Genomic DNA, 9764 nt, shown 5'->3' with positions numbered 1-9764 from the left:
CAGTCTGTCCCTCACTGTCCCCAGGAAGGGGTTTACAGCGCCTGGCACCCCTGGCCCCCGCCGCGGGGTCACAGAGCGTGTAGCTCTGTCAAGGGACAAGTATAAATAGCAGCCAGCACTGTCACCTCCTGTCACATGCCCACTGCTGGCAAGGTCCCCCCCCGGCATCTGCCAGAGGCACAGCTGTTCCCGGGACAAGGAGGGACGGCCACGCCGTCGGGGCGCCCCGTCCCCTCTATGCACCCCTGCAGTGGGTACCCCACCCCGGCTGCCACCGGGGCCACCCCCGGGAAGGGACCACGGCTTGGGGGGCACACAGCCGGGACATCGCTCACTGCCTCAGGAACACAGGGGACGCATCCCGACCCAGCCCCAGGCTCCCCATGGGCACCCCATGGGCACGTCTCCCTGCCAGCACCAGGGGCTTCCCTCCTTAGGGGCCAGCAGGACATTTCTGGCCCCAAACCATAGAAAAAAGGGGAAACGTTGGAGTTGGCGGGGCTGCAAAGCCTCCCGGCAGCCCCCACCTCGTGCCGCCCACTTTCACGAGCAAAAATTGTCACCGCTCGACCTGCCGCTCTAAAAATACCGCGTCCTGACAGCGACAGCTGCGGGACCAGGCGGCGGATGCCTTGGGGACCCGCCGGGGGTGGCCGCTGCCCGCGCGTCCCCATCCCGGCCTGCGTGTCCCCTTCCTCCTCACGGTGCTCCCGGCGCCCATTTCGGGGGGCCCTGAGCGCCCTGCCCAGCCAGGCCCAGCCCGCTGCCCCCTTCTCCCCGCCGGCCTGCGGCACCGTGCCCGCTCTGCCCCGCGCGCCCGTCCTCCGGCACGGAGCCGGGCCCGGCACGCCGTGGCGGCTGTGCCTCGCGCTGCCCCCTCGGCCCTCCCCGAAGCCCCTAATCCATCTCTCGCAGCAGGAGATGCCTAAGCTGCCTTTTCATGCCGGCTCCTCCGCGCGCGAGCTCGCTGCGCTTTCAATACCGGGCGCTGGCAGGAGATGTGTCGGACAAGCTCGAGGGATCCCTCCCCTGCCAGCAAGGTCAAGGTGTGCGTAAGCCACAGCTTCCCCGCGCGGCACGGCCCGCGGACGGGGCACGGCGGGGACGGGGGCCGCAGCGGGGCTGGGGGATGCCGAGCCCCAGCCCTCCCCGCTCTGCACGGCCACGGTCGGGGGCAGCCGTCGGCCTCCTCGGCCCAGCCCAGGGACCCCACCGAGGCCACGGGGTGCCCAGTGCCCACCGGGCTGTCATGGGGCACCTCGCAGGGGGGCACCCCACATCCCCCTGCCAGTGCTGCTCACAGACCCCACCAGCACACGGAGACGCTGCAGAGCGTTAGACCAGTGCAAACCAGTACGGACCAGTGCAAACCAGCCCCCGAGACCCACTGCCCTCCCTAACACGCAAGATAGAGCGGAAGCACGGAGCAGCAAAGCTGCACGTGGGCGTGCACACGTACACGTGTGTGTGCCAACACATGCACACAGACAGAAGCACACGTACACGCATGTGCATGCAGACAGACACGTGCTTGGGCATGCAGACACGTGCCTGTGTGTGCAGGCACACGTGTGCATGCAGACACGTGTGCAAACACACCAGCAGCTGTTTCACACACGCACCCCCAACGCTCCCACCCTCAGCACCCCTGGAGCCCCCCGGTCATGCCTCCACATTCCCACATGCTCTCCCCTCCCACCAGGGCATCACGCGTGTGTGCACGCTTGTACATGCATGTATGTGCACGTGTGCATGCCTGTACACGCGTGTGTGTGTGCCACTCCCGCAGGGGGTGCAGTCGGCCCCCGGTGCCCATGCTGGGGCCCCCTCTGTTCCCTTGGTGACAGCCCCCGGCCTCCACTGGCACCTTGAGCCCGCAGCCAGCCAGGCCTTTTGTGGCTGGTTTTAATTAGCGGCTCTTAAGTGTGAAACAAAGCCGAGGGCAGGGGCCGGGGGAGGGGGGAGTGGTGAGGGGGGGCTTGCTCTGAGCCGCCGGGGACCCCCGGGGCCACCCGTGGCAGGTCCCCATCCTGCCGTCCCCCAGCGCAGCCGCTCCGCGCCCCACTTTCTGCATCACCCTCCTCGGTGCCCTTCCCCAGGGCTGGAGGGGGAACCTGGGCATGGCAGGGTCTGATTCCCCCCCCCCCCAAAAAAAAACAACCAAACAACAACAACAAAACTGGGTCTCCCCCGTGGGCTGGGCGCTGCTCGTGGGGCTGCCCGAGCTCCCCGGTGGCTTCCTGCTGTGTCCCCTGTCCATGGGCCTGCCGGCACCCCGATGTGCTGGGGGAGTCCTGAGGACTGGGGGGGGGGGGGGGCAGGGACTGTGCCAGGCTCCAGCAGGGCCACCAGAGCCACCGGGTGCGGCCTCTCCCGAGGTGGTGGCACCCACGGGCCACCCCCTGGGGCCCTCGGGGTGCTGGGGGCAGGGGCAGGCAGCTCTGGGTGCCCCCAGCACCCCCAGTGCTGCACTGGGATGAGGCCAGAGCGGGGCAGCGCGAGTCCCTGCGACGGGACACGGCGAGCAGGAGGGACCTCCCGCGGTGTTCCCTGGCCTCAGTGTCCCCAGGAGGGCTCAGCACCCTCGCCGTGTCCCCAGGCGTCCCCAAGGCCCAGAGGTGCTGGGGACCCCCCTGTCCTGAGCCACCAGCACCCGGGAGCAGGGGGGACGCCATGGGACAGCCCCCGGCTGGGCGCGGCGTTCCCCCCAACACCCCGTCGGAAGCCAAAATCCTGAACTTTTAGGAAGCCAAAATCCGGAACTTTTAGGAAGCCAAAATCCCGAACTTTTAGGAAGCCAAGATCCACGTGGCCGCGCAGACACCTCCGCGCCCCCACCGTCCCCCGCTGGGGACAAAGCGTGGTGGTGGGGTACGCCGGGGGTGCCACCACCGGGCCCCATTCCCGTTCCTCTGAGGGGAGCCGGGGCCACCCCACAAACCGGGACGGGCCCGAGTGACCCGGCGGGAGGCCAGGATCCGGCCCCGCTCGCACCCCCGCAGCCGGCGCCTCGCCAGCCTCCGCAGGACGGGGCCTGGTGCTGGGTGCCCGCCAGGCTCCGGGGGTCCCCGAGGCATCCCCGGGTGCCGGGGGACCCCGAGCCCTTTCGCCCCTCGGTGCCACCGCCACGGCTGGGGACAAGGGGACGCGGGACCCCCGGCAGGACAGACGGGGGGGGTGGTCCCTGACACCCCGACACCCCGCAGGGACAAGCCGAGTGCGGGGAGCCGGGAGGGCTGGCGGGGCGCGCGTCCCCCGCGGCTTTGATTTATTTTATTTTATTTGACTTTTTTTTTTCTGGAGCCTCCCCCCCCCCCCCCGCCCTTCCCCCTCGGCCGGGAGCCGCGCAATGGTTTCAATTACGCTCTGAAAAGCAGTGGGGCCCTCTTTTCAAGGCAGCCGGGCTTCCCCTGCTCACAACAAAAGCTTGAGTTACAGGAAAGGGAGAGGGAGGGAGGCAGGGAGGGAGACGAGAAAGCCCCGCTCCGGAGGACGGGGACGAGGCCGGCGCTGGGAGGCCGCGGGCCGCCCGCTGGCCCCTGCCGGACCCGGGGGCCGGGACGGCCGGGGGGGGGGCCCCCCCCGCCTGCCCCCCGTCCCCCTCCCGCCGCCCCGTTTTGGGGGTGTCCCCCCCCGCCCCCCCCTTCCCCGCCCGGGGGCTCCGCGGTGGGCAGCGGGGGGCGAGGGGCCCGATCCTGTCCCGCTGCCCCCCGGGGGGCCCCGAGCGGCGCTCGGTGCGTGCGGGGGGGGCTGGGGGGGGGGGGGGACGGGACACCCCCAGGGAAGGGAAATTCCCGCCCCCCCAAATCCTCTTTGCACCCCCAAAAACGGCAGCCCCCCCCCCCGCGGGAGGGGGCTCGGGGCTCTGGGGGGGGAGGGGGGGGAAGTTTCGGAGCGCGGAAAAGTTTTGGGCGGGGGGGGGCTGGGGAGGGGGGGGCGGGGAGGGGCCTGGTGCCCCCCGGTGCCGGCTGGGGGGGGTGGGGGGGTGGAGGGGGGGTCAGAGGGGGCGGGACGAAGGGCGGGGCTTCGGCGGCGTTTGAATGTGATTGGCGGGGCGGGGGGCGGGGCGGGGGGGGGGCCGCTCCTCCCGGCGGGCCCGCGGCGCTGCCCCGCACAAAGGCGGCGGGAGGGGAGCGGGGAGCGGCCGCTGCGCTCCGCTGCCCCCCCCCCCCCCCCGAGCGGCTCCGGGACCCCGGCAGCGGCAGCCCCCCCCCACCCCCGTCCCGTCCCGTCCCGTCCCGTCCCGTCCCGGGAGCGCCCCTCCGGGACCAGCACACACCGGGCGGGCTCCCCCCCCCTTCCCCCTCCCCGCCCCGGACCCCCCCCCTTTACCCGTTTACCCTTCCCCTCCCCCCCCAGCCCCCCGTTCCCCGGCACCATGCGGGGTCCCCCCGGCACGGCGCTGCCCGCCCTGCTGGGGCTGCTGCTGGGGCTGAGCGCGCCCGGCCGGGGCCAGCTGCACGGCGAGAAGGGCATCTCCATCCCCGACCACGGCTTCTGCCAGCCCATCTCCATCCCGCTCTGCACCGACATCGCCTACAACCAGACCATCATGCCCAACCTGCTGGGCCACACCAACCAGGAGGACGCGGGGCTGGAGGTGCACCAGTTCTACCCGCTGGTCAAGGTGCAGTGCTCGCTGGAGCTCAAGTTCTTCCTCTGCTCCATGTACGCGCCCGTCTGCACGGTGCTGGAGCAGGCCATCCCGCCCTGCCGCTCCATCTGCGAGCGCGCCCGCCAGGGCTGCGAGGCCCTGATGAACAAATTCGGATTCCAGTGGCCGGAGCGGCTGCGCTGCGAGAACTTCCCCCGGCATGGGGCCGAACAGATCTGCGTGGGGCAGAACCACTCGGAGGACGGCAGCTCACCGGCGCTGCTCACCAGCGCCACGCCGCCGGCCGGCCAGGGCACGCCGGGCGCCCCCCGCTACGCCACCCTCGACCACCCCTTCCACTGCCCACGGGCGCTGAAGGTGCCCAGCTACCTCAACTACAAGTTCCTGGGCGAGAAGGACTGCGCAGCGCCCTGCGAGCCCGCCCGCCCCGACGGCCACATGTTCTTCAACGAGGACGAGATCCGCTTCGCCCGCATCTGGATCCTCATCTGGTCCGTGCTGTGCTGCGCCTCCACCTTCTTCACCGTCACCACCTACTTGGTGGACATGCAGCGCTTCCGCTACCCCGAGCGGCCCATCATCTTCCTCTCGGGCTGCTACACCATGGTGTCGGTGGCCTACATCGCCGGCTTCGTGCTGGAGGAGCGGGTGGTCTGCAACGAGCGCTTCCAGGAGGACGGCTACCGCACGGTGGTGCAGGGCACCAAGAAGGAGGGCTGCACCATCCTCTTCATGATGCTCTACTTCTTCAGCATGGCCAGCTCCATCTGGTGGGTCATCCTCTCCCTCACCTGGTTCCTGGCCGCCGGCATGAAGTGGGGCCACGAGGCCATCGAGGCCAACTCGCAGTACTTCCACCTGGCCGCCTGGGCCGTGCCGGCCGTCAAGACCATCACCATCCTGGCCATGGGGCAGATCGACGGGGACCTGCTGAGCGGCGTCTGCTTCGTGGGGCTCAACAACATCGACCCGCTGCGGGGCTTTGTGCTGGCCCCGCTCTTCGTCTACCTCTTCATCGGCACCTCCTTCCTGCTGGCTGGCTTCGTCTCCCTCTTCCGCATCCGCACCATCATGAAGCACGGCGGCACCAAAACCGAGAAGCTCGAGCGGCTGATGGTGCGCATCGGCGTCTTCAGCGTCCTCTACACCGTGCCGGCCACCATCGTCATCGCCTGCTACTTCTACGAGCAGGCGTTCCGCGAGCACTGGGAGCGCAGCTGGATCAGCCAGAACTGCAAGAGCCTGGCCATCCCCTGCCCGCTCCACTTCACGCCCCGCATGAGCCCGGACTTCACCGTCTACATGATCAAGTACCTCATGACTCTCATCGTGGGCATCACCTCGGGCTTTTGGATATGGTCGGGCAAAACCCTGCACTCGTGGAGGAAGTTCTACACGCGGCTCACCAACAGCAAGCAGGGCGAGACGACGGTGTGACCACAGCCCGCCGCTCGCCCGGGGCTCCGTTTTATTGGGGGTATTTTTATTTTTTAGATTTATTAACGTCTAAGGGGTGTCTCTTTCTCTCTTTGATTTTTTTTTTTTTTGTAATTAAACCTGTAAATAGCATTTGTAAATTTAATTATATATTTCTATTTAAAACACACAAAAAAGAGGAAAAAAGGAGGAAAAACAAAACAGGAAAAAAAACAAACAAACAAACAACTGAACTGCCGAGAGTGCGAAGAGGCTGGGCTGGGAGCGGCGTCTCGTCCTCCCTCTCTCCCCCTTCTTTTTGCTACCGAGGGTTTGGGGTTTTTTCCTGCCTTCCCTCCCTTCTCTGCGCCTTGGCAGCAGCTGGGCGGCGGAGCCGCAGCGGCGGATCTGCTGTTTGTCTTGGCCGGGGGCGGCCGCTTGCCGTTGAACTTCCATAAAAGCCCGATCTGTGGCGGCTCTCCCCCAGCGGGGCGAGCTGGGGCGTCGCGGATACGTGGAAAATAGAGTGGGGGCAAAAAAAAAAAAATCTTGTTTATTTTTTTTCACTTGCTGTTTGGAAACTTACCAAGAAAGGTTTGGGGATTTTTTTTTTCAGTTATTTTTTATCCCCCACCTCCCCTCGCTGTTCCCCCCCTCGGCCACCCCCCGCTTCGCCGTGTACAGACGTTTCCTTCCCAACTCCTTTTTAAAGCCGCGTCCTTTGCAAATACAAACGAGTAAAACAATCCGCTGACTTACTCCTAAAGGCTATTTTTTTATTCCCCAAATCAACAGCTGGGGGGTCGCCCATGGGTGCTGCTGGGAGGGGTGGCAGGAGGGTGTAAGGGACTGGGGCCCCCCCCGGGGTTGATTTTTGTGCCCTGCGGGTGAAGCAGCATCTCCCTCCAGCTGCAAACAAAGAACTTTTGCAGAAGAAAAAAAAAAAAAAAAAACTATTTCACAAAAACCAGAGGATTTCCCCACTGCAGGGCACGCTTGCAGCAATGGGCTGGGAGTGCGGTCGGGCGCCTCTCCCCCGAAGGAAATAGCTCACATTTTCTGCAGGATTAGGTTTTTAGGCTGTGCCACGGGGAGCTTGAAAACACGTGGAAAAGTCCACGTCCCGGCACTGCGGCTGGCCCCAGGTCGGTTCTGTGCGATTTGGGCTGAAAAGGAGAAAATGAGGTATTTGGAGTCTTGTCCCGCAGCATCGCTGGCGGCAGAGGGGCACACAGCGCTTGGATTTACATTAAAAAACAAACCCAACCTTTCCCAAACAGAGAAAGTTTGGTGTTTGGGGGCATCCCGCGGTCTCCCCCAGACCAGCCCCAGCGCCTTGAGGCGGCTTCGCCCCCCTGCGCCTTCGGGGACACTTCTGGGTCTGCCAAGAAAAGCTTTGCGAGCCAAGTTTCTCTCGCCCCTTCCTCAGAAAAGCATCAGCCCAGGTGCTCTCCAAACACCACAAATCCTGTACACCCCAAATCCCGCGTGCCCCCAAAATTAAAAAGAAAAAAAAAACAGAAAAAAAAATTGATTTGGGGCAGCCGCGGGTGAGAGCCGAAAGGGTTAAGGCAGCGCCTCGCGCGTCTCCAGTGCACATTTTGGAAAGGAAAAACTCTTTGGATCCGGTTTAATTTTCCAGTGATGAGCTGGGGGGAGAGCAGGGGGGAAACGTCTCCAGGTCTTTTTTTTTTTTTTTTTGAATTATTATTATTTTATTTTTTTCCCCCTCTGCAGTTCGGAGCAGCAGGCTGGGCTGGGCTGGCCAGGGCCCTCTGGAAATGGGAATTTAAGCGGGGCCGAGTTCTTACTTCCGCGGCTGCGTCAGGGGACAAAACCCCGCAGGGCCGGGCATCCCGTCGCCCCAAACCTCCGCACCCCGTGGGCTCGGGGCTTTTAACACCCCGCGCGTGCGTCCTCGAGGCGGGGGAAAAACACGGGGCGAGGGCTCCTAAAGGGAACCAGATGGGAGCGGGACCCCCCCAGCCCCCCCGGGGCCGCATCCAGCCCGGGTGCGGCAGCTGGTTCTTGTTATTTGCTTGGAGGAAGGCATCCGAGCCCTGCTCCGACCAAGACGGATCACACCCAGCTCCGCATCCCTTTGTGCTTTTTGGGATTTTTTTTTTTTTTTCGGAGGCGAAACTGCAGTGCGCGAATCGCCAGGGGATGGAGCGGGGGGAATGTAAACTCTGCGGCCAGGAATGCAGGATCTGGCCTTTCTTAAAGCCTCCCGTGCCCCCGCTCAGCAAAACCCAGCCGGCAGCTCGCAGCCTGCGCCGGGGGTGCCCCTGGGGGGTCTGCACCACCACCCCCCCTCCAGGTCCCCCAACGTCTTGGGGGCACTGGGGTTTGGACCAAATGGGGGAGTTTGGCCGTATCGTGCCCCGTCTGTGGGGCTGAGCCTGGGGTCTCTCAGGGAGCTTTTTTGGGGAGTTTTTTTTTGGGGGGAGGATTTGGGGAGTGTGAGTGGAGCAGGGAGGGAGCTGGAGGGTGTGAGCAAAGCCCCCTGTATCCCCTCACTGTCCCCTGGTTCATCATCCCAGGTCCAGCCTTGGGGACAGGTCACCCCAAGGACAGATGTCCCTAGGGATGGGTCACCCCAGGTCCAGGACACCCCAGCTCCAGATCACCCCGGGTCCAGGACCCCACTGATGGGTCACCCTAGGGGTGGGTCACCCCAGGCCCTCCTAACCCTGGGTCACTGCGGGACGAGCTTGCCCCAGGTGTCCCGGTCACCCTGGGGACAGGTCACCCATAGGGCCGGGAGGCACCCCCCTCCCCCAAGCTGGTGACAAAGCTGGGACATGGGACACTGGGTGCAACCCCTGCCAGCGCCCACAGGGGCCAAGCCTGGGGGTCCCTGCCGGGATTTTGTGGTTCTCGGCCATGCCGACACCATCCTCCTCTCCCTCTTCCAAGCAAAGTGAGGAGGCTGGGCCAAGGGGGGGCTTTGATGTCCGCTAATGAGCCCCGCTCTGTTTTCACAGCTGTCCCAGCGCAGCAGAAGTCAATTAAAGCCCCCCCCACCCCACCCGCTGAGCACCCACCGCTCGTCCCACCGGTGACGTTGTTGTGTAGGTGACACCAGAGCTTTGGTGACCTCCCCAAAGCCTCGCTCAGGTTTTTGGTCCTTGGTGACATGGGGGTGGCCCCCACAGCATCCTCCCAGCCCCAGCAAGGAGGAACTGGGGAAAAAACTGGTCGGACTGGGAGAAGTGTAGGTCAGGGATGTCCTGGGGGCTGCTGCCCCTTGACCCATGAGGTCCCCTGGCCCACAGGTTCCTCTACCTCGCGGCCATGAAGTCTCCTGTCCCCGTCCCATGGGCTGTCCCATGCCCAGTCCCATGAGCAACCCTGTCCTCACAGCCTATGTCTCCTCTGTCCCCTGCCCCATGGAAGCCCCCACCCCTTGTCCCTGCCCCATGGCGACCAGTCCCAGCAGCTCAGCCACAGGTGACAGTCCTCTTGGGGCAGGGGGGTCCATCTCTCCCAAACCCCCCACCCTGCGTCCCGCATCCCCTGCAGTGATGTGCAGGGGTGGCCGAGGGTCAGGGAGGTGATGGGGACCAGCAGCTGGTGACAACAAGGGACAGCTTGTCGTGACATGTCACACGTCCCCACCGATCATTCCTATCAGCCCTCGGTGGTGTCCCAGTGCTTTGGTGGCGACACTGGTGGCTGTCATGCACCCCCAGTAATTAGGGACCTCCCTAATGAGGGTTGGGACACCATC

General features: G+C 65.2%; 1 protein-coding gene across 1 annotated transcript; it reads left to right on the top strand.

Moving 5' to 3' along the window:
* Positions 1-4148: 4148 nt before the first annotated feature.
* On the top strand, positions 4149-6192 carry FZD2 (frizzled class receptor 2). Its single transcript, XM_035566961.1, has one exon. It carries the CDS (start codon positions 4379-4381, stop codon positions 6050-6052), a length of 1674 nt encoding a protein of 557 aa, XP_035422854.1. The 5' UTR covers positions 4149-4378; the 3' UTR covers positions 6053-6192.
* Positions 6193-9764: the final 3572 nt, after the last annotated feature.

Source organism: Cygnus atratus, chromosome 25 (assembly GCF_013377495.2).
Source record: "Cygnus atratus isolate AKBS03 ecotype Queensland, Australia chromosome 25, CAtr_DNAZoo_HiC_assembly, whole genome shotgun sequence".
NCBI classification, from domain to species: domain Eukaryota; kingdom Metazoa; phylum Chordata; class Aves; order Anseriformes; family Anatidae; genus Cygnus; species Cygnus atratus.
Note: the sequence above shows the minus strand (reverse complement) of the source record. Positions and strands in the feature narration are given on the sequence as shown.

What these genes read in the sequence shown, in the direction of transcription:
- FZD2 (XM_035566961.1), top strand. Translation starts at nt 4,379, where the DNA reads ATGCGGGGTCCCCCCGGCACGGCGCTGCCCGCCCTGCTGGGGCTGCTG.